The 24604-nt window shown below is 37.0% G+C and overlaps 1 protein-coding gene across 11 annotated transcripts in view; it reads left to right on the plus strand.

Annotated features, from left to right (window-relative positions):
* Positions 1–24604, plus strand: part of TCF4 (transcription factor 4) — a 350984-nt gene that overhangs the window by 209665 nt on the left and 116715 nt on the right. For 7 of the 11 annotated variants that reach the window (XM_088019640.1, XM_028102890.2, XM_028102892.2 and 4 more), the window contains exons 7-8: positions 13273–13402; positions 13883–13932. In XM_088019640.1, the coding sequence (XP_087875766.1) occupies positions 13273–13402; positions 13883–13932 (180 nt within the window). The remainder of the gene's footprint in view (positions 1–13272; positions 13403–13882; positions 13933–24604) is intronic. The other 4 variants (XM_088019642.1, XM_028102891.2, XM_028102893.2 and 1 more) reach the window with 1 other exon arrangement.

Genomic DNA, 24604 nt, shown 5'->3' on the forward strand with positions numbered 1-24604 from the left:
TACCTCTCATACTGTAAAATATTGGCCAAGTGGTTTTGTCCCTTTTACATGGCCATGGAAATAGGTTTGTTTCTAGTATTTTTCTATAGAAAGCTCTCAGATATCTGATTAAACCCCCGTGGCAGCTGTTGTCTGGGCAATGCATGCACAAATATCATCAGATTGTTCTTTATCTTGCTATAAACAAAGTTCAAGAAATATTTCTGAAATGAATATAATCTTCATGCTGCCCTTCCTACTATCTAAAATTATCTTGCAGAACCCTACTCTGTGAAGTTATTCAAGACTGTTACTTGTAATAAATGTAAGCAGTGGAATTTGCCAAGTAAAAAATATTCTAATAAAACATCATGATTTGACTAAGCAATTATGGAGGATTTGTTAGAGAATTGTTAAACCTGTGGATACTTTTTGGAATAATTGATCATACCCAGTGGGTGCCACATTTTTAAAACATGTTTTTTCTTTAAATGTAAATTTACCACATCATTTCATACTTATTCATTTATTTAACAAAACTGCTAGAATTTTCTAAATTTTCATAAACACAAAGTTGCCATGGACACCTTTGCACATATATTTTTATATACTTGTTCAATTTTATCCTTTGGGTAAAATTCTAAAATTGAAATTTCAAAGTCATGTGCTTTTAAAATTTTGCTGTACATTTTAAATCACCTTCCAGAGAGTTTTTACCAGTTTACATTCTTATTAGCTGTATATGAAAGTGAACTTCCTCTCTGGCAGCTGAAAATTTGTCTTATTGTCACTTGCCAAATGTCTTTTCATATATTTATTGCCAAATTTCAAATTTATTCTTTCTATAAAGGAATGGTTCATGATTTTTTATTGTAATCTAAAGAGCTTTTTATTTGTTGAGGGTATTTATCTTTCCTTTGAATTATTGATTGCAATGATTTTTCTGAACTTTTTTTGTAGTTTGCATAATTTTTTTTTAAGATTTTATTTATTTATTCATGAGAGTCAGAGAGAGAGAGAGAGAGGCAGAGGGAGGAGCAGGCTCCCAAGGAGCAGAGAGCCCGATGCGGGACTCGATCCCAGGACCCTGAGATCATGACCTGAGCCGAAGGCAGATGCTTAACCAACTGAGCCACCCAGGCGCCCAGTTTGCATAATGTTTTAAAAAACAATTATGTAGTCATAGGTTTTAATATGTTCCTTTAATTTTTCTGTATCTAATGTCATAGACAAAGTCTTCTCTACTTCAAAATTAAAGAAGAATTTTTTTGCTTATTTATTTTCTTGGCTTTATGTTTTAACCATTTAAGTCCATTTTGGTGTAACGTCTGAAGCAAAGACTTAACTAAGTTTTTTTCTTCAAATCCTGAGCAAACTTTTGGTACTATTTATTGAATAATTTCTCGTTTCCTCATTGATTTTTAAACGACAGCTTTATCATAAATCTCTCTATACATTTTCCATTGCTATGTCTGTCCTTTCTGGCAGCAGTACTAAATTGTTTCTATTTACTTTGCTTAAAATATGTATATGTATATGTATATGTATGTGTATATGTATATGTATATGTAGTAGGTTTTCTCAACTTGTTTCTTTGTAAAAATTTTCTTAGCTATAATTATCATGCATTAGTTTTCCCAATAAAATTTAGAATCATTTCCGGATTCCATGTTCTTCCTCTCCCACCCATTTTTTTCTATTTGGCATTTTGTTTGAATTTGCATTAAAAGTCTAATTTAATTTTGAATCATCAGATTAATTTTATACAACTACTTCTCTGCAAAATATTTGTGTGAAAAGGTTAAAGTAATCGATTCCTTTAAAAATTGATATATGAGAGTATTTTGGTGTTTTGGAAGTGTTTGTGCTGCTGAATCTGAATCCTTTTATGATTTTTGTTAAGCTGTCTTGTGAACTAGTTCAGACAGTCAGTGTCATATGCTGAATATCTAAATATATTTATAATGAGGAATTTGAGAAAACATAATAAAATATATGCCTGTCCTACATCCTTGGAGAGAAAACAGAGTATAGGTAGATATAAATACTCTACAATTACTTTCAGGAAAGTTAAAAATTGTGATCTTTTCGTAGCTCGGTGAAGCCAGTTGGTTGCTTGTTGTTAAAATATCACCTTCCCCATAAAGATCGAAGGCTGCTTATAAAATATGTGTGTGAAGGGGTGTCTGGGTGGCGCAGTTGGTTTCGGCTCAGGTCATAAGATGAACCCCTCGTTGGGCTCTACGCTGTGCGCAGAGTCCATTTAAGACTTTCTCTCCCTCTCCGTCTGCCCCTCCCCGCCCCTCTCTAAAATAAAAATAAATAAATCCTTAAAAAAATAAAATATTTGTGTGAATATTGAGTAAACTGAAAGATTGGACACTGGGTGCTACCTGCCCCATCTTTTGCAACTCCATTCAGAACTCACTCACTTGTATGGAAGATTTCATAGAGTGAGTGGGTTCTGAATGGAGTTGCAAAAGATGGGGCAGGTCACCATGTACGTGGGGACGCTGTGCAGGTCAAGGCTTAAGCTCTGGAGTTGGCAGTGGCTTGAGGTGATGGGAGAGAAGGCAGTCGGAGGAGGCCCAGACGCCATGTGTCTCTCAACATACTGAAGCCAAGGGGAGGATATGGTTGAGGAGGTCCTGCATCTCCAGTGCCTACAGCGGTGGCTAGTTTATGGTAGGTGCTTAATGCCCAGTTGGTGCCAAATGTGTGCGAGAGGAAGGAGAAGCCTGAGAGGTGGACTAGAGCCAAATTGGCTGTGAGGTAGGAGTGGGTGGGGGTGAGTATATTCGCAAGCTCTGAAGGTTGTTCTGCTGAGAGAACAGGGGCAGCTCGGGGCTTAAGAAGCCTAAATTCTGACAGCAGTATACGAACATTCTGGGTGGGACTGGGGGACAGGCGGGGAGAATAATGGGTGGAAGACAGCATCCAGGAAATTTCATGGCATTTCCACCATGGCGAAATAATTGAGTTTTGAACATGTGTCCTAAGAAACACTATGTCTTCATCTTAGAAAACGGGTCAGCAGACTATGGCCTGGAGCTAAATCTAGCTCACAGCCATTCTTATAAATAAAGTTTTATTAGAACACAGCCTCACCTGTTCATTTACATACCATACATGCCTGATTAGCCCCACCACAGCAGAGCTGAGTAGTTGAAACAGAGACCAGATGGCTGGCAAAGACTAAAATAGTTACTGTCTGGCCCTTTAAGAAGATATTTAACGACCTCTGTCTTAGAACGATGTTCTTAGTATTTAGTGGTGGCATTTTGGAAGTGGTAGCCAAGTCAGAAGAGTTCAGACAAACTGGTGCATGAATAGTCTAAGAATGTTTAGGCCATATCACTTCCTGTGAAGAAATACACCCCAAATTTTTTATCGTGTTGAAGCTCAGTTCCTAAGTCATTGCCTTGATGACGTTATTTCTGTCTCCAGTCTACTATGGCCATTTCTGTGGCCAAAAGTCCACGAAACTGCATAGAGCACCTACTATCTTTTGAACCTGTCTGACCCAGCCAGTTATCCATAGTTAAGAAATTAGAATCCCAGTGCTAAATATCACGTCAAGACTTCCAGCCTCTACTAGATACTGTGCTCCCCGGGGTAACTGTCCTCTTCAGAACTCTCCACAGTCCTTCCCTCTGTTCCTCGCTACGTCTTCCATCCTCTTTCCTGCAGTGTCTTTTCTGCTTGAGGTGTGTGATGTCACTGAACCTATTTGTCCCAGGAAGAGCCTGCATTACCCCAGCTGGATGAATGATAAAAATATTGGAAGACTGTTTTTCAGCCAAATGTCAACCATTGTGTGTGCATTTAGACAAACATACAGCTAATTTCTTCACAGACTTTACAAATTCTGACTCTTCTAATTTATTTTAAAGGGCTGAGAGAATAATTGGGAATTAGCAGAAGTTTTGTCGGAAAGGTGTGTCAAGTCTTTCACATATTCAGGATTAAATTTTAAGGTTTTTTTATGAAGCATTCGGGAGGTGGTGTTTTAGAAAACCACTCCAGAGGCACAGGAGGAAAGCTAAGGGCAAGACTGAATATACAAGTGTAGGAGTTACATATCTGCTGGGATAGAGATGGGGGCGCTATCTTCATGACAGTAACCACTGTAATCATGTAGGCATAGTCAGCAATTTATGAATTAACTAATTAATGCAGTTGGCATTTATTGAAGATACACTATGACTAGACCTACTGTGCTAGATGCCAGGAATACAAAGATGATTGAGGCTCACTTTCTGCCCTGGAGGAACCCCCAGACTAGAAGGGATAAATCAGATACATGAACACTTGCCATACAAGATGAGAAATGTTACAGCAGATGAATGTTTTCAGATGAGATAGAAGGAAAAGTCTAGAAGGAAGTGGACTGAAATGTGAGAAGGTTGGGGGCAAAAAGAAATAACAACAAAAGAGGAAAGGGAAAAAAAAAGAATTTGAACTTGATTGGAGAAGACACTTGACCACATTGTAGAAATCAAGATCTGACCTGAACGGCAAGATGAAATAAGGGATGGGGATGAAGGAGAGCTCTGGTCGTGATGAGCGCTGGGTGATGTATGGTTGGGTTGGATCACTCTATTGTACACCTGAAACTAATATAACACTGTATGTTAGCTACACTGGAATTAAAATAAAAACTTAAAAAATAAAGAGTAATATAAAAAAATAATAAAAAAAGAAAAATGAATGGTCAGGGGCTGCAGACAGCAGAAGGGCGGGCAGTGGAAGTTTCAGACTCAAGAACTGAGATTTCTGTTGTTCAAGAGGGTTTAGTGTTTTACAGCCTAACACTTCCTTGGCCTGTTACCAATGTGTGTAATATGCCTGTGTATTACTTATATCCAGTAATCTATCATGTTCCATTCTGACTTACATAATGATGTTACATAATATATAGTATTAATTTATAGTAAGATATTTTATGTATACAGCATATATAACAATACTCCTTCTTGATGAACCAAGACTGAGTAAGTGCTAGGAACTTTGCTAAGCACTTTATATTATTTAGGTTAGTTCTTACACTGGGTAGGAATAGTAATACCATTTCCCCCAGACAAGGAGCCTCAGGCCTGCAGAGGTTAGACAGACTGCCCAAGGTTATCCAGGAGATGAGTGGTATTCACAGGGCGCCTGGGTGGCTCAGTTGTTAAGCATCTGCCTTCAGCTCAGGTCATGATCCCAGGGTCCTGGGATCGAGCCCCACATCGGGCTCCCTGCTCAGCGGGAAGCCTGCTTCTCCCTCTCCCACTCTCCCTGCTTGTGTTCCTGCTCTTGCTGTGTTTCTCTCTGTCAAATAAATAAAATCTTTAAAAAAAAAAAAGAAAAAGTGGTACTCACATCCGGGCCTGTCCTCATCTACTGAGTTAGAGGCTCCTCTGGAGTAAATGTGAGAGATGAGCTTTTGGTGTTAGGTTGACCTGAAGAAAAACAGATTGACTCCTCCTAACGGTCAGAGTGAAGGCAAGAAAACCCAAGTGCACAGAATAGTGGGAGGGAGGGTGTGGGATGGAGGACAAGCACGGGCTTCAAAGTCAGACGTAACTTGAGTTCTCGTCCTGGTTGTGTGGCTTGCCAGCTACATGTGTGCCGTGGGTCAGGCCACATGCCCACTCTGAATGTTCCCGTGGGTCCGGTGGCGGTCAGATCTTCGGGCTTGGTGGTGTGGAAAGAACCTGCAGCCGTGCTTGGCTCTTCACAGGCACTCAGCTGTGATAGCTTACCCCATGTCACTGGTCTTACTTCAAGTTCCTGCTCCCCCTTCCTCCACTATTACTACTCATTATTATCAGCAGCAACAGTAATTGGAAGGACTAATGGAATACATCTATGCTAGAAAAAAAACTAAAAAAAAAAAACAAAAACCCAACCCAACAGAATAGCTGTTTAAGCCCTCAATTTGATTAATAGCGATTGTTCTGTGTTCATTTTGATATTTAGTGAGCATTTGCCATGGCGGGTCTCTGTGCTGGGCACAATAGGGAGTTCAACTATGAATAAGCATTTTCCCTTTTAACTAGCCTATAAACTCATTCGGCCTTCCTGGCCACATATTCAAGAGAGGGCTCTTTGGGAGCTAAACTGTGAATGCACATTGAAAGCCGACCCAGCTTTGGAAGGATAGTCAGAACGTAAAGAATCCTTGATGACTTGAAGATTCCATCAGACATTCACTGCTTCTCCAGATAACCTCAGTTTCCTCGTGTCATGTGGTAGGCTTGTCACCTTATGTACAAGTTCAGAAAGTTATCAGGATACTTTATTTTAGTAAATCTTACACGTTGGCCGTTAGACGTTAATTGAGAAGCTATGAGAGGTGCTGGGTAAGCAGACGGAGATCCCGGACTCTGTCCTCCACGAGGACAGTCTCAACATAAAAATGTTTTTATAAATCCTTACTAGAGAGGAAAGGATTTACAACAAGCTTGAAATGGAACCTTCCCCATCCAATATGAAGAAGACTGACATGTGACATTTTGATACTGCTTTATTTTACTAAAATAGCAACCTGGCCAAATACACTTTTCAGCACGTTTATTATAGCCACATGTTTATATTTATAGGAGAAGTGGTGTTAATTCCCTAGTATGTTAACAGGTCTTGTTCAAATTGTTCTATTTTTACTTTGGAACAAAATTGCTAAAGAAACATTTTAAGGCAAGTAGTGATTATAGCACACTTATCAAATTATATATTAAATAAACTTCCTGAACTGAGAAGGAACATAAACTGAAAAGAAGGTAGTTGTCTTAAATTCTATATTGTTTATATAAGATTTCTTCAAATCCATTTTTATGGTAGGATCCTGATTGCTTTCCTATTTTCTTTTTGCTAAGTATCTACCTTCTCACTAACAAATAAAAATCCTCTTTTTAATATGTAATAGATGACTTGGGATTCCAGGATGGATTTTCAGAAACCACTGAAAGACCTCCTCACTTTATTGTATACAATAAATGTTGTTTGTTGTTATTTATTTTTTTTATTTGAGAGGTAGTCAAATAGGTGAATGCATAAATCTTGCCAACCCTTGGGCAGTTGTAATTTCCATATCAAAATGCATGAGTTTTTACTTTACTGTTACTCCACTATACATTAAGTAATAGTTACCATGGCAACCTTTGCATCACACTATAACATTTAAATATAAGGTGTTGTGTTTCTTTATAGGAAAAGACAATATACTTGAATTTTTAATGTTTGGTGAAATATAATCACTACAAAAATAAATCATTTTGTCCAAGGTCAATTGAATGCTTTGGAGGTTATGCAAATTCCCAGCCAAAACTGTGACGCGCATTCATTTATTTTTTGTCACATCATGGGGCAATATGGGTTTTTTTTTAAATAGTACTTGATAAATATCACATAAAATGCCTATAGTTGGCCTTGCAAGGAGAAAAACAATATTGAATTTGTTTGAGCTATTTATCAGTGGCCAATGCAGTGGTAAGAATTTGAATTTATTTAACATCACATGATTAATAAAATTTTATCAGATACATGTCTTATTTTTAAATACCTAGTTGTACAACACTTAGTGTGACTAGTTTTTGTCTCACATGTAGAGTTGTACAACACTTAGTGTGACTAGTTTTTGTCTCACATGTAGTGGAATTAACTGTAATATTTGCTCACGCTTGCAAAAGCAAAATTAAATGAGCCATTGAAATAATCCTTGTGGCAGTTCCAGGAAAATGGCTACTAGCTGAAATTATCCAGATTGATTGTTGGCCAGTTTCTTTCTTCAATATGGATCAAAACTAGCCATCTCTTGTTGCCGGCATAGCTCTAGGCCATGAGGCTATCATCACTGTTTATGTAGGCCCACAGATTTGGCTTTTTTTCAGTTTTTTTTATGTTGACTTTTCAAAATTATTATCTCAATGTATACTTTTTAATCTCAAAGTAGGGTGGATGATCTCACTGCCAATGAATCATTCACAGCTTTTGGGAAATCTTTTAAGTAGTCATCAGTAGATGGGGACATGGGACTATGAATTGTAGGGACATAGGAAGGAGGGCAACTATGTGCTAGACACCAGCTCTGCCGGACATTTTACATATGTTGTTTCATCTGCTCCTGAAAACCCTGTAGTAGAGCTTTCATTACTCCCTTTTTACAGAGGAGGAAAATAGGGTTTAGAGCAGTTGCATAACTAACCCTTAGTCAGGATGCCTGTATGCCTCTGAGCTAGGGTTCAATGTGATCTGTCTCACCTCAGATCCCTCCCTCTTTCCTCAAGAGGTTTGGATTCTACTTCTGACTTGTTACAATGTGCACTACACACAGAGTAGAAATAAAAAGCATTGACCAAAAGTCCCTAAAAGAAAATCTTTGCTAAATGATAATTTCGATAATTTACATTTCTCTGCAGCACGATGACAATCTGTTAAGTCCCTGATTATGAAAGTTATCCTTGCCATCTTATGTGAGTTTCTAGAGTTTTCTTTTGTTGAAACCAAGCATAAGACAGAACTCAAAATAAATTATAGAGGTGCATTCCTAGACCTTCAGCTATTGGGAATAGAGACTGTCCAAAGACTGACCTTCAGTTTTGAGCTTTGAAGTTCAAAAGTGGACAGGTGGAAATACTGTGTTCTTCATTGCCCTTTGGTGTGAGATATATTCTGGGTTGCAGAGTAAGTGCCAACAGCAGCAAAATTATCGCCCCCTCCTGCTACTATAGTAAGTCAGCAATGGCCCTTCTGTGGTCAAAATGGCAAATTCAGCAGCAGCTATTCGACAGGGATTTGCAAAAACTTCCCCATGGCTGTTAGGAATCTTATTCAGCAGTGTCTTTGAAAACCCGATTCTGTGCAGAATTCACTATGTAGAAATGACCTCAATTGCGATTTTTTTTAAAAAAAATGTGTTTTAAACATATAATTGCTAATTTTGCTCGATGTGTATTTTGCACTTAGTACTGCAAAGTCTATTAGGTACCCATACAAATATCCAGCATTCATAAGTTTTATGGTGGTTCAGAATTTTATTTCCATATTAACGTAAAGCCTTCCAAAATTCCTGGCTTTATAGAGTCAGTTCGCCATACAAAGCCACTATACATCACTTAGGTTTGTGATGAAAGAATAGAATTGCAGCTGTGTGAGTACTAGAATACCCAAACATGAATTAGACTCACAAGCATTTGGCAATAGTTCAGAAAAGGAGCTTAATCTGGTTTCATCTGAGACTGCTTTTCTCTGTTCTACAACATCCCCCCAAGATGTTGTGTCTGATACCGGATCACAACGTAATGGGAGTGACGCAAAATCAGAGAAAGCTCTAAGAAACCAGGGGTACATTTGCTTTTCCCCAGAGATGATTTTTTCTCCTACTTCTTTCCCCCCCTTCCCAGATTCCAACTCTGAAATTCAAGGTCATTCACCTATTAGATGAATTAATTATAAGCCAAAAAGCAGCATTCATCGTACTCTGATCTCACTCATATCTATAATTAAGGGTAAATATAATCTTCCTTTTTAGAAATGTACCACCCACCCATTACATTTAAAGTGCTGACTGAAATGAAATAATAGTTCAGAGCAAGATGATTTTAGTTTAACAAGAAAAAAGTTGATAATTTAAGCTCGAAGCAGTGAGTTCTATTTTTGATTACCATTCAGTTATAAATCTAATTTGAGATATATGCTGCTTTTCTGTTACTCAAGTTTAATTCATGGTTTGCATTCTTGGTTGCATAAGCAAAGTTCAATGGTTGATCAAGGATGTTAAAATGCTCCCCCCCCCCAACCCAGAAGGAATTGGGGCAGTAGTTGAGAATGTGTTAGACTGAGACCCAGATCTGATGTAGAACAAACAAAAAAATTTAATGGATGTGGACCCTCACAGAGTGCTGCATTTGGTATTTGAGGGGCTCTGGTGGGACTTTCTGATGAAAGATTGGTTGTCGGGGGGGTGGACCCTAAAATATTTAAACCCAGTTAACAAAAGTCAGCAGATTCTATTTTTTTGGTTAGGCTATTTTAAGTCTTAAGATTGTTTGTCTTTGGAAGAAAATAAGGAGTGAAGAAGGGGAAGGGCTCATCTCATCACATTGCAGACAGTTACACAAAATGCTAAACTATGGGTTTAAGATTTACAGGTTAGCTGTGTGAGATGCCACATCTTGCTTCCAGTGTTTCCTGGCAGACCCAGGCAGCTCCGTACTGGGACCCAGCATAACCGCAGAGCATGAACTTGCACAATGCGGAAACCCTGAAACCTTTACAATCTTATTGAAGGCAAAGACAAATTGGCCCATTTTGAAAGTAGACTTTAGCTTCCAAACAACTTTTATTAAGCGAAAATTTGTCTTTATATATCGATATATAGATATATATATATTCATGCAGGTGAATTCATATGTAAATGAATGCCTTATCCATTTTGTGCCATATTCAATTTACCTTAATAAATGGAATACCATTAATTTTCTAAGTTCATAAACTCAGGTTTTTTTAGCCAGTGGAAATTTTTTTTTTCCTCTTTCTCATTGCTAAGAGAGTTAAATGTGTGACGTAAAGGCCAAACAATAGTAAATGGTTATTGTTCATTTTACAAGTATACTCTCCAATAGGAGCACATATATTTTTATCTTAATTTTCCGTAGGGGGGTGATGGGGCCCCCTTGAGTATGAGGAAATGCTTATTTTTGTTGCTTTAGAAGAATGATTCTATTGTCTGAGAGAAAAAAGAAAAAGGAACAAACAGGTCTAAAAAGAAAGAAACAGGAATGTGCTTTGTGAAAAAGGGGGAAAAAAAAGATCAACATGAAGCTCTACACGTGTGGACGTGCTATCTGGTCTTGATCTTCTGTCACTATCCATACATAGTTCGTGTGGCTGCACATGCAAGGGTTGGGTGCATGATTTATTTACAACTGGCCCATGAAATGATTTTCTTTTAAATTAACAACAGTAAGGTCAGCCACAGCCAGTGAGCGATCTTCTAGTTATCATTTTCCATTTTTCACAGCTCTGTTGTGAATGCTGCTAAAACACAGTAGAGCAAGCGTGTTTGTTTTTATGTTGACCTATTGAATGCATCTACTTTCTTGGGAGTGAGAACCTTTGCTACCAGGACCAACAAAAATTAAGCAATGGTTAAGCTCATTAAGGAGACAAGCAAGAATTTCAACATATCTGCTCAGTCTTGTTTGAATATTTTGTATTATTTGAGGAAAAGATAAGTGAAGAGAGAGGAGTAATGTCTGTCTAAAATACAAAGTTTTCAATAATGTCATCTTCAAACTCCTCTTCTCATGAAAGGAAGGCTTCTTTGTAAATTTACCAGACTGTGAGGAGGTTGTGATTTAAATCATTCACAGCTTTTTTGATGGAAATTTCAAAGAAAACTTGGGCTTAAATACAGATTTTGTTAATAAGGTTTACCAAGAGTGAAATTTCAGGTTGAGGTTCTGAAATTGTTGAATGCCACTTATAAAATGATAAATCATTTGATGGTGAGCTGTTGGATTCCTGATTTGTAGAAAACTATTACAAAGAGCTCTATATTTTAGTTTGTCATTGGGTAGCATTTGGATATCTTAAGTTCGGAATAGGCAGTAATTGAGCATGCGGATGTCAGATTTTTATCTGGTAAATGATCTGGCTTGATCTGGTATTGATGTGGCAAATATGAAGATACTCACAATGAGTTTTTGCTCAAAATGAGCCGCAAACCTAAAATCTCATCCCTTGAAGTTTTATTTTTAAGTAATGTTTGTTATGTATCCCTTGGAAAAGTCTGAAACTGGAATCAGTGAAGGCAAGCTTGTCAGTAGCTGATTAGTCCTTTATATATTACTCATCCAGCACTCACAAAAATCCCTTGGAATAGAGAGGTTCTCTTTATGATATTTAGCTATATGGCACTGGAAAGGGGAGGTTTGAATTTTTGATTTTCCAGCTTATGGGTCATATTTGACCAACTGCTTTCACTAGAAGACATGCCACTTTGTTGAGCTATTTAGGAATCAAAAAGACTGTCTTAATTTAAAACAAGGACTCTTTGTTTTAGTTGGTGACTGCCTTGTGAAATTTTTCAGTTCTCAGCGGGTTAACCAGGGAACAGGGGCAGAGTCATAATTGGCCTATTTAGAGTATTTTGCATGTGAATAGTGTGTTAGTGAAGCATCCCTAAGTCTGTTGTGAGTGACATGGTGATTAGAATTTAGATTAGGGAAAACACATTCTGTACTTTATCAAGGACAGTAATTAGTTCAGTCAGTAAAAGTTGATTACAAGTAACGATAAAGTTAGATTTTTTAGTACTTAATTTTAAAATTTCTTTATTAAACAGTAAATTTGTTCTTAATATAAATGGTAGTATCTACACTTGTTTTCTTGCATATCAGGCTAATTAAAAGAACAATGTGTTCAATGCAGAGTATAATCAGGCGATTTATATATTATGGGTAAGTTTTTATGTAGTTTTTAGAAAATGTAATATTATTATAGAATCTTTCGTGTGTCATCATTTTTGAAAGTTTAGTGATTTATCACACTGTGATAACTTAATGATATTTGTGGAAGTTTTCTAGGGCTCAGGTAAATGTTTAATCTGTGGGGATGTGTTTTAGCTTCCAGTAGTCCTCAAGAGGGCCTTCTAATGTCCTTTAATTTGTTCCTGTTAGCTTAGAATGCGTCCTATTTCTATGATTTTGGAAGTTAGTGTGAGATTTGAATTTACTCCCGGTTCTGCTGGCATTTTCTCTTCTGTGGGTGCTGTGTAAATCCGTGGAGGATAATGCTGTGCCGATGGAGAGAGGCAGAGTCCTCAGTTGAGTGGAGCATTCTACACTCACTCCCAGTGTGAGCAGCCAGGGGAAGTTTTGTGTGCGTCCGAAAAATCAGATTCCCCTGGGTTCTTGTGAAGGAAGGGCATGAATAGTTCCCAGATAGGAGCCTAAGTGTAGATTAAAGAAAAAACAAAACAAAACAAAACAAAAAAACAAAACACGAGTCTTACATAAATGCCGTCCTCTTAAAAAATTAAAATGTGAGTTGTCTTAAGATGAAAATACTGTTTAAAGAGAATCACCTTCTACCTCCCTCTCAAAAGCAAAGAATTAAAAAAAAAATCACAAACTTTGGGCTAGCCTCTTAGACTGCTTTTCTTTTTGTTCGGTTGTGTTGTAATTGTTACAGCTTAGCAGATGCTGTTTTGTTTATTGCGTTGGTTTAAGTACTAACAATCAGTTGGGGGGTGGTGAACGTGAAAAACTAACCTTGTATGTTTGTTTTCCATTTTTAACCTTTTAGCAGAGTCTCCTTGGAGGTGACATGGATATGGGCACCCCAGGAACCCTGTCGCCCACCAAACCTGGCTCCCAGTATTATCAGTATTCTAGCAATAACCCCCGAAGGAGGCCTCTTCACAGTACTGCCATGGGTAAGGTATTCCTCCGTTTGAATGCCTGAGTGATTATTAGTAGTCTTTTTCTTTCTTCCTCTCTCTTTTAATACCACCCTTCTCACCCTCCGCTCACCCCACCCTCCAAAACCATAAAATTTTCCTCAAATGTCAGGCTCGTGACCACCCCTCCCCAGTAGTACATTGGATGGGTATGTTAACAACTTCTAGTAGCTAGAGAACTATTTTGGTGTATGCTTATTTCTTGTTTTCTCTTGGCTGCCCATATAAGGCAACTTAAAAAAAAAATCAAAGCTTAAAAAAAGTTAAATATCTTGATTTTTATGAAAAAGGCAGAATTTGATGTCTGCCAGGATAAAATACGATAGTGGTACTGACATTTTGCTAAGGTAACGACTTAAGAAAATCTGGTCTAATCTAAATGGCTTCGTGGTGTAATCTGTTTTAGTTAGGAAAATGGGCATGCGGGGACCTCACCGCCTCTTCCTTTTCTTTCAGAGGTGCAGACAAAGAAAGTTCGAAAAGTTCCTCCAGGTTTGCCATCCTCAGTAAGTACTGCTTGTTTCTGCTTTTGTATAGTGTTTATTTTGTTCTGTTTCGCATTGATGTGAGGGAGAGGGGAGTAACGAGGTGCCATGAGCCAGAGCAGCATGTTTATCAAGAATGTGGATGAGGTAGGAATGACCTGCGCGTCCAGCCACCTGACCCACGTTGGAGTGATTAATTGCATATCCTGGAAGACTGGGTGGTTGTGTTGATACTCAGCAGGTTAAGCTCTGAAGAGAGCCTTGAAAAGGTGCCTGAAGTTCGAGGAGTTTTTACCTGTACAGGGCTTTCAAGAGAATGAGTATTAGTTTCATCTGTTGGTTAAATTCTTTGTCGGTATTATGATGATTTATGGATTTGCATGCGAAAGGAGATTTGTGGAGAGGATTTAGGGAAAATTTACATGGGTTTCAGCCCAGAGTGCAGAGAGAATGTCTCTATTTTCTAGAGAGGTGACTGAATAAAAGCTTCAGAGGTAGCCGCATCAGTAACCATTTGTGTCTGGAATACCAGGTGACAACCAGAAGAAACAGCTGTAACCAAGAGCATTCTGGGTCTTTTTAATACCTGGAGCTGTTCTCAGGCGCTGCTGAGGTCCCTCCAGTCTCCAACGTAGCAAAAGGTGGTTGTGATCACAACTAAATAAGATATCTTTATTTTCAATTCTTAACATATATTTTCCAATCTGAGTTCCTAAGATGGTTTTATTTGATTTTGTTTAGAACAGTCTTTTCTTAACGATTTCCTCCTTACGTAGAATAAAAATATGAGTTCCTCTCTTCCTTTTTTTCCCTTCTCCCTTCCTTCCTGTGAGATAGATACACAGTTTTGATTTAATTTAATTTAATTCTGTGTTCCGTAGGGCACTAGTATTCTTTGAAAGGAATGCTAATGAACCCTATTGTTAAGTTCTTCTCCTCTAAAATAAAATGATATTTGGGTTTCTGAAAATATATTACCAATCAATGCTTGCATATTAGTTTTACTTCATTTTTAATGAATTAGGAGAATAATAGGTTTTGCAAATGTGCTAAGATTAGATTAACCCAAACACCTGTGTATTTGACTTGATTTTTAGTTCAGCTCATCCAAAAAATTATTAAGTGAATATATCAGAGTGAGTCTTTATCAGGAAAGAAACACAAATTTTGTATGCTGATTATCATAGACTTGGTAATGTTGAAGAAGCATCACAAAATTATCCATAAATATAGAAAAATATTGTGTAAATAAAACTGCCAATGGTGTATAAAATAGTCACTTTAGACTACCAGTAAGTAACTTAAAAAGTGTACTCAGTGGTTTATTCTTTAAGTTTCTATGCTGTATTGAAATTGACTAATATTCCCTCAGGTTTTTATAAGCATATTTTAAGCTTGAAGTTTGTGGTGGATTTAATGTAGATGAAACTTTAGCTTTTAATAGCTTTCATGACAACTTCAAATGATATAGTCCTCACAGCTGTTTACATTTTAAACATGCCTGAACCTAATACGGACAGTATTAAATACAATAAGTGGACTTTGATGCTTCTGAAATGATAGAATAGCTATATGCCACAGGAGCCATGAAAAACTTAAAACTATAGAACGTTATTTATGCCTCAGGGTCAAATAAACTTTGTTTTTTCCTGCTAAAATAATGCAGAAATCGACACAATTTCTAAGGAGTGTTTTGGTGTGGCATTAGATATTACCTATCTGCTTAATCGTTGTCAACAATAATTTCTCCTACTTCATTGTAAATTTTTAAGTATTACCCTAGAGCTAACTGGCCACTATAGAAAATTTCACTGACACAGATTTTTCTTTGCTATTTAGACAGTTTGTGTCTTGTTGATATATTGTCAGATGTTTAGAAATATAAAAGTATCTTTCCTTTCTTCCCATCAGACCTGGAATTGGAAATTTAGTTTGTATTATTTAATTTTTGGCTTTTGATGGTCAGTTCAGGATTTACTCTTCCTAGAGAATTTATCTTGGCTAAATGTTTTAATGGTCTTTAAGGAACAATTTTGTAAATAGAGCCTGTTTTTGGAAAGACAAGGAGGAAAATTCAATTGAAATGGAAATTTCATCCTTGTTATATTTTTTTGTTTTTTCTTTTTTAAGCAAAAAAGAGTAACTTAGTTTGGTCGATTTTAGAATCCAATCGTCTATTTATTGTTACGACTGGGAAAAAAATCTCAGCTCTGTTTTAATCACAATTTTACTTAGTTTATATTAGCTTTGTTATATGTATCGGATTGCTTATTATTTACACACAAAATATGTTTTAATTTGATCTAAAGAGAGGGTCCGCAATAGTCACTGTAGACCCATATTTTCATATTTTTAGACCTCTGCCATGTTTACTCTTTTTTTAAACTCAAATAAAAATTATGAATATAAATCCGGTAAGAGGTAGTTCCTAAAACTTGCTTCAGTATGTGTGAATAGTTTTATTACAAATAATAAGAATTTTGGGCTAATAAAAGGTTTCCTTTGGAGTGATTATGACTAGATAAAGACATTTATATGTTTTCTTTGATACATATTTACCATGATAAATAGTAATAAATCTGTCACAATCTGTTGTGTCAACTCACTTTTTTTTTCCTTTTCGACATGGGCCCTTTCTCTTTCTTAACCTAAAACAAAGAAAATTTAAACTGTAACATCTGTAATCAGATATTATTTATGGCATTACCAGAAGACAGAGGCTGGACCTCTTCTGTCACCATTAGGCTGGATCTTCACAGAAAATGAGAGCGAGGGGCTTGCCTGGCCCTGTTTTTGAAAATACTGCAGCATCTGTGGGAGAGAGGAAACATAAGCCTGGCCCAACATCGTGCCATGGATCTGGCAGGATCCTTGAATGTGTTTGTGCTGTGCACTGCCTCTAAGAGACCTCGAGTCACTGTGGAAGCGTGACAGTGATAGGGTGGCGGAAGCACCATCCTGAGGGGTCGCCTTGTACAGGCACAGTGGAGGGAAGGAAGTCTGTCCCCCTGGACCACAGAGGCCTGTAGTTAGGGCTAGAGTGATGTTTCTTTAAAGGAAAGGCTGTGTGAAATGACAACTCTCTAATTGCCCACAAGAGCCTTGCTTAGTACTGCAGAACATTTTCGTGTTCTCTGTTCAGACTGTAGTATGTTGTTTTCAGTCACATACCAGTTTCTTGTAGCCCTCATCTCTTGATGAGAGTTTAATGGTAAAGCTTTGTTTTTTTGTTGACTCCAGAATTTATTTCACCTGTCTGATTTCTTGGATCTGCACGTGAACTTCTGGTTTGATTTCTATGTCTTGGATTTCTTTTTTAAATCCTAGATCTTAAACGTAACGTTTTGCAACTTTACTGCTCTTTCCAGCAGATTTCTTCTCTTTGTATAGCCGAATCGTCATACATATTGAATCATGAACTCATGCAGAGAAAAATACACCCATTAAATCACATTTTTGGGGAAAATGATCCATAATTCTTAGAAATTTACATGGAGGCATTAAAATCTAGAAAGCAAAAAATTTTCACATTGTGCTGTTCTAAAATATTTTTTCTGAACACACATTAAAAGCACAAAGACATGGGCTTTCGGGAACTTTATTGTGCCCACCAATATGCAAACACATAAAACCTCCATCTTCTTATAATTTGAATGTGAAATGACATGCATTTAACCAGAAAGTATTAACAACAATAACCATTCTACTTCGAAAACATGGGTGGAATTTGTCTTCACTTCGAAATGAGTTTTGAAACTTCAGTGACAGTCACTGTCTTCCCCATTTGGAATCCTTGGAACTCAGATTTCTCTAGAAATAAGAAGTTTTATCCTTAGAAGTAGCTTATGACCTGTCTTCAGTGATTTTTCCAAACTGACCTTTTCAGTAAAGTCTATTTTTTTAATGTTAAATTACTGTTGTTTTTTCTTTGTTTGCTTATTTTCAAAATCACATAGATCTGTCAAGCTTTGTATTAGGTGGTCAGAGATAATTTTGGACACTTGGATCCTAAGGACAACAATCTCTATGATAGTAAAGATTCTGAAATAAGATTTGGGCACTCCAAGAAACTTTGGAATGAGTTAATCATTAGGTAGACTTGAAAAATAAAAATTCAATGTGTATGAGATACCAGGTTTACCAATTTTCTTAACAGAAGAATTCTTAAAATAAAATCTTAAGGTTTAAATGAGACTTTCTTTTACAGAAGATATTATTTAGGAATATCAGGAAAAGTTGGATAATGTTGATGGCATTAAGTGTCCTGTGCCTTTTACATTATATAAAAAAAACCTTGATATTTGAAGGTTTCAAAAATGATGTAGAGTTCATACTTTAAAATATTTTTAGTAAAAAACCCTTTTTTCTTAAATGCTTGAGGAAATCACAATGTAAAAGAGTAGTTGGTAATCATTTTTTTCCTTCTTAGAGGCTCAGAAATTATATATGATTGAAAACATCATTTCCCGCATCACTTTGAAATTGATCATAAATCACAGTGATGCTATTACATGTCAGCAAAATTTTAACTTGAGGGATAATACAACTTTTGTTAAAATAAAATTTATATTAGTTTTAAAATGAACTAAGCATCAGCCACCTGGACACCCTCCTTTGTAGGAAATTCTACAGTAGCCAATTATGTGATAAGGTATAAAAGGAGGGGCCTCATCAAGGTTCAGTTCCTGGAGAGGTAGATCCTTTGTGGCAAAGTGTAACTATAGGTGTTTACATTAAAATCTTTGGATAGCTCACAATAGTTAACTTTAAACTTAGTGTGCCCATTCTCCAACTAAAGATATTGAAATATAAAGTTTGGATATTAAAATTATGCTTAATAGTTATGAAAATGTATAGACAGAAAAGAGATGAAGTATAATACAATTAAATCATCCCCAATAGGACAAAAGTATTATTCACACAATTTACACAGAATAGATAACATGACACTGGGGAGCACCTTGAAAGTTGAGAAAATGTTCATCACAGAGAACATATATTTTTGTGCAGTTAATACTGAATTTACTAAACCAACGGCTTCAAAAGTTCAGCATATACATTCTTTCTTTGAAAACCAATCTTATCGTCTCCATTGCAGTTAGAGGCTTTGGACGTTATGCTTTTTTTATGAATTGGTGGTTCTGACACAAATATAGGAGAATCTCTGTATTTAAAGTTTTTATTGGGGGTTCTTATTCTATTAAGAATATCTCAAAAAGCATATGAGAGTCACGCAAATATACAACATATGTACCATTAGGCATTCCAATCTCTCAGGAGTTTGCTACAAGATTTCTGTATTTTTGTTTGGGATTTTGGAATAATGAAATCTCTCTTCCATCATCCTCTCTGTTATGAGATCTATTCCTTCTCCCCTTAAAAGGATGACTTCTGGTGTGTATATTTTAAATATAAAGTGGGAAGAAATGTAAGGGAGAAGAAAAACACAAAAGTCAACTATAGAAGAAAGGTTTGCGTATTTGTGAGCTCTTTTGTGATTTATCTTTACAAATGAAAAGATACATGTGTCAAACACTCAAATGAGACACAACCATCTAGTTTCCTCCTCAATAGAGATGCCTTCCCTGCCCCCTTTGTCTGATTATTCTACTAAGCAAGCTCTTCTAAGATGGTGTGCGTGATATCTCTCCCCCCCACCCACGTGTGTATTTTTATTTTTAACCAAGTTTTTGATATTTCACCTGCTAAGATTTATTGGGACTTTTGTTAAGATTTCAACAACTGGAACAATAGCATTTAGTATAAAACTGGCCTCATTTGTTGAGAGAGGAGAAATACGTTTCAGGAAACTGTTATTTGGAACCTCATTTTATCACTTGCACTGAAGAGTATATTTTGGTGTGAAGTCTTGGACTCCGCCGTCTGAGTGGTTTAATTATTAAGAAATCCAAGAAGCTGCTGTAAGGCTGCTTTACCTAGAGAGAGAATTGTCAGAGACTTGCATGCATTCTGAAATTATAAAAACTTGTTTTGCAGCATGTGGTTTGACTGTGAGTTTATTTTATGTTTCTGGAATAATATAGATGCTTGGCTTAGTATTTGGTTGGGTACCATTTTTTAAACTTCCGGTATTTCATTGATTGAACCATTCGTTTTATTTTCTAACATAGGGAAGTTTTCTCATTTTTTTCCCCCGAGCACTGACGATTTCTGCATTTTCAAGGTGTGTTTTCCTGATTTCAAAACAATTGTAAAGTTTTTTGTTTGAAAGTCATAAATCAAAATCAGAGAGAACTTGGAGGACTAAATAAGATTCTCTCAGAATATGTGGCAATAACCCTAAAAGGAATGAAGAGTCTCTTCAAAAATAGCAAAGTTGTATTTTCTTAAGGCAGATTAAATTCTGTCAGGCTGTTGACAGACACTTGCTTTGTTTTGTTTTTTAAATAAATTGCACTGAATTCTTAAACTGAACATAAAGTCGCATTTCCAAGCACTAGCATGAGATTCTCAGCCTTGATCTCAACTGTCCCAGGGTGTATTTGTGTACTGGAGTGTGCTCTCTTTAAAAAGGAATAAGAGCTTTTATAAAATGTGGTGCAAAATTTGTAGTTTTAAATACTCAATTATTTTATCTCAAAACGGCAGCATGTGAATGATTCTTTTTTTTTTTTTTTCCGTAGTTGCCGCTGTTGCATAGGTATAGGGCTCTTGTGAGTTTTATGCTTTGCTTGAGCTTATACTCCCTCTTCAGAGAAATTAAGGTAGTGCAGAGGAGTCCGCCTTTTTTATAGGATTTCAAGGTTGGAAAAATGATTTAAGTTTCGGTGAGAAGCACAGATTTCCATTTTGAAAGAATGTGCAAATTCGAGTTTGAAAAGGACATTTTTAGAATTATATTCGAGCTGTGAGGCGACAGCCACTATCCTCTTTCTAGGCTAACTTTGTCATCTGAGGAATTCATCAATCCCAAATATGCTACTAAGGTTGAAACTTGACATATAAGCATTTACTTCTAGAGTAATCAGAGGAGGACCTGTACAAGTCTTCGGTGTCACTAGATTCAGTTTGAGTATTCAGTGGAACAGAAGAAAAGGGGCCATTTCTTAGTAAAGCCCCCTTGGTAACGAAGTGTAAAAAAACGTTTTAGTGTGTTTGCAACAATGGTGATTAAAAGGTATTTCCTTTGTGAAACATGGACTCATATTAGAAAGACTTAGTGTTCTTAGAAAAATGACCCTTGTGGTATATTCCTCACACATATCCAGAAACTGTCACTTTACCACTTGCTGTTACCATCTAGGGATTTTTTTTCTTAAAAAAAAAAATGCTGTTTTGGAGCAATTATTTTGATACCATCCGAGAAAAGAGTGTCTGGCTACAGCAGCCTCCTCATCCCCAGCCTATATCATTCTAAATATGCTCCTGGATTACACTTAGAGTAATATTGTAATGGCTTTCATTGAACCAATTGGCAAAGTATATCATTATATCATTAGCTGCCATGAGAAAGCAGCTTCAAGTAGGTGGCTGATTCTTCGTGTTCATGTTTTCAAGTAACCCTGTTTGTGGAATTCAGTTGTTTCACGGGTGTTCAGGTGTATTAACCTAGGGTACAATAATATTTTCTGGCTTGCTCATTATGAAACGAACAGGAAGTCCAAAATAATTCAATAATAAATGGGGTATAAAAACTCGAGCTTTACTGTAGGGAGGTCTAATAACTTGAGAGGTTAGCAGATGAGATAAAAAATAAAACGTGTCTAAGGGTACAGCAGTGGTCAACTCTTTTCTCATAACTACTGAAGCTGAGGTTTTATTTATTTATTTATTTATTTATTTATTTATTTGAGCATTCGAGATTGAGGGAGAAAGAGAGAGAGTGGGCAGGGGAGGAGCAGAGGGAGAGGGACAAGCAGACTCTGTGCTGAACACAGAGCCTGATGCAGGGCTCAATCCCATGACCTGAAATCAAGGGTTGGACACTTAACCAGCTGAGCCACCCAGGCGCCCTGAAGCTGAGGTTTTAAAAGAATGCTCATGGCCTGGCAATTAAGACTTGTTGAATCAGTTTGAAATTTGTAAGCCATTAAGCTAAATAGATAATCAGTCTGTTTCTGTAACAATTGTACTGTTTGAAAGTATTGTTATGTCATAAAAAGGTACAAATTCTGCCATTTAATACTGAGGCATATGCTTCATGAGTGAGATTTTATTGCCAAAACCTGTGGGTTCCTCACAGAGTGCCTTGATACGAATTTTATTTTTAGATATATATAACACATTGCTACATATCATCTGTAGCTTAATTGATAGGGTTGGGCAAAAGAAAATGGAATTCAGCATTTTTATTATGGGCAGATATAGTTGGAATTATGAAATTCAAATCCAAATAAGTAATTATTCTACAAACAATGCTGTTTTGTTTTCCCTTTAATAAATTACACCAACAACCTAGCTGTTAAGTGGAACCCTGTAATAACAAACTGGGAGCATCCAGGTGGGAAGGAGAAGAAAGCATTTTCAGAAGTTTTCATTCATTCACTCATTTCTTTCTTCATTTATACTTTTTCAAAGCATATTGTTCAACGAACCAAAAAAACAGACACACCAAGTAACACTGAACATTTCTTTCTCTTCAGTGTCCTCTTTATTTAAATCACAGCTAAGGTCCTTCCTGTTTAAGGAAGTTCTCCGTATTCTGTCGCTTACATCCCCAATTGGTGGGCATGACCTTAGCATTTTAAAGAGCATAAGGTCTGGCCTATTGAGAAGGTTTTGCATTCAAAAAATCAAATAACGCACACAGTGAAACACAGGGACTTACTCTCCTTTTGGAGATGCTGAGTCCCCTTACCCACTTGTAACCACCTTGAAGTGGGTAAGGACCTTTTTTGTCCTGTAAAGGCTAAATTCACTGCCTTGCATATTTCTTTGAAAGAGATTTCCAATGAATGAATACAGTAATAAAAGTGGAGTAGTAGGATGGAAATAACACTGCATTAGAAATCAAGAGCTCTTCCTAATTAAATGTCTGGTATCCTCTGCTTACCTCATGGCCCTGGTTGGGTCATAAACCTATTTCATGGTCTACAAAATAGGTATAAATAGCACCTGCCTCAGAAGATGATGTGGATATACTCATGACAAACCCTTACCATAGTGCTTATTCGGTGCCAGGAACTGGGCACTTTGCATCTAATAAATCACTAACTCCGACAAAATCCTATGAGCTGGGATATCCTACTCTTCATTCATGGCTAAAGAAACTAGACACAGAGCGGTGAAGACAGATGCCTGAGGTCACACAGCTAGTAGATGGCAGAGCTGGCAATTGAGACCCAGGCAGTGTGTCTGCAAGGTTTATCTGGCCTTAATCATGATGCTATGCTGCCTGTGGCTGGCTATTCAGAGCACCTGGTAGAGCAAAAAGCTCTCCACAGCCTGATCGTTGTTCGCATATCAAGTGTTTGCCAATCTGGAAAAAATTAAATATTCAAAAGTTTCATCTCACTGTAGAATGACCCTCGGTACCTCTAAGGTGTTCACTGGTTATAATGCACAACTTCTGCGCAGGCAGACCCCTTAGAGAGACTAGACCATTCCGTAGAGCATTTCTGCAACAGAGAGAGTACGATCTAGTGGTTAAGAGCATGGAATCAACTGGATTTTTAGTTGGCTGTGCCACTTGCTAGTCACATGGCCTTGGGCACATGAGGTAATATCCTGGAATTCTTCCCTTAAAAACAGGGAAAATATACATACCCCCTAAGGATATTGGGAGAAATAAACAAATGACAAAATATATTATAACATGCTCAGCATAGTCCTGACACATTGTAAATATCTAAGAAATGATAACATCTAATGACAATAATAATAAGCCCCTGGCAATGTTAACATCAGCAGCAAGGTAACTACCTTTCTTTTAGCACTTGGGGAAAATTTAACACGCAGCTTACTGGCGTAGTTAGCTGCTGAGCAGAAACTCAGACCAGGCTCTCAAGTGCATGTAGAAGAATTCTACCTAATGGAGGTCACCTGTTTTTTCTGAAACTACAAAATACTGCAAGCATTTTTTGTATGTCTTTGTCCTTGCAGGAATGTCTATCAGGCCAAGACACCTAGTCAGCTGTTTCTATCATTAGACTTATCGCTCTACAAAGTTTGTGTTGGAAGTATGTACTCCATCTTTTTTCTTTTGAAATGGGACATCAGGCCAAGATGACAGAGCGCCTCATAATATGATTCCCCTCTGCCAGTAATTTGTTTATGCCTGAATCAGCCCTGCCTCTGAGCGATAAGGAGATACATGCTTCTTCTTTCATCTTCTATCAATCTTACTCTGTAATTGGCCAGAAGCGGGTCCTCCCGAGTGGTGCACCACATTTGTGGGGCTGGCTCTGGTCCCCACGAAAAGAGGTTAGGCCTGGGGATTTTACCTCATCTGGCAAGACGAAGATGTGTTGAGTAGGTAGGAGTGTATGGCACTTCATTTCGCTTCTAAAGTAAAACAGAGTTCGATTTGTTTAGGACTGTTTAGGTAAATTTCTAACATGAAACAGGACTATTTATACAGATGTTTTAAGGTAAAGTCAAAGAATTGCTGGATTCTGGCCTTTGCCACATTGTAATGTGTTTTGTTTTTTTTTCCCTCAGTGCCATTGCTGAATTCATAAAAGAAAACTTGTTTTCACTTGTCAGCTAAGGGAAACTTAGAACAATTTTTTTA

Source organism: Eumetopias jubatus, unplaced genomic scaffold (assembly GCF_037043125.1).
Source record: "Eumetopias jubatus isolate StellerSeaLion01/CBP00866 unplaced genomic scaffold, mEumJub1_p1.0 scaffold_16, whole genome shotgun sequence".
In the NCBI taxonomy this organism is placed as follows: Eukaryota; Metazoa; Chordata; class Mammalia; order Carnivora; family Otariidae; genus Eumetopias; species Eumetopias jubatus.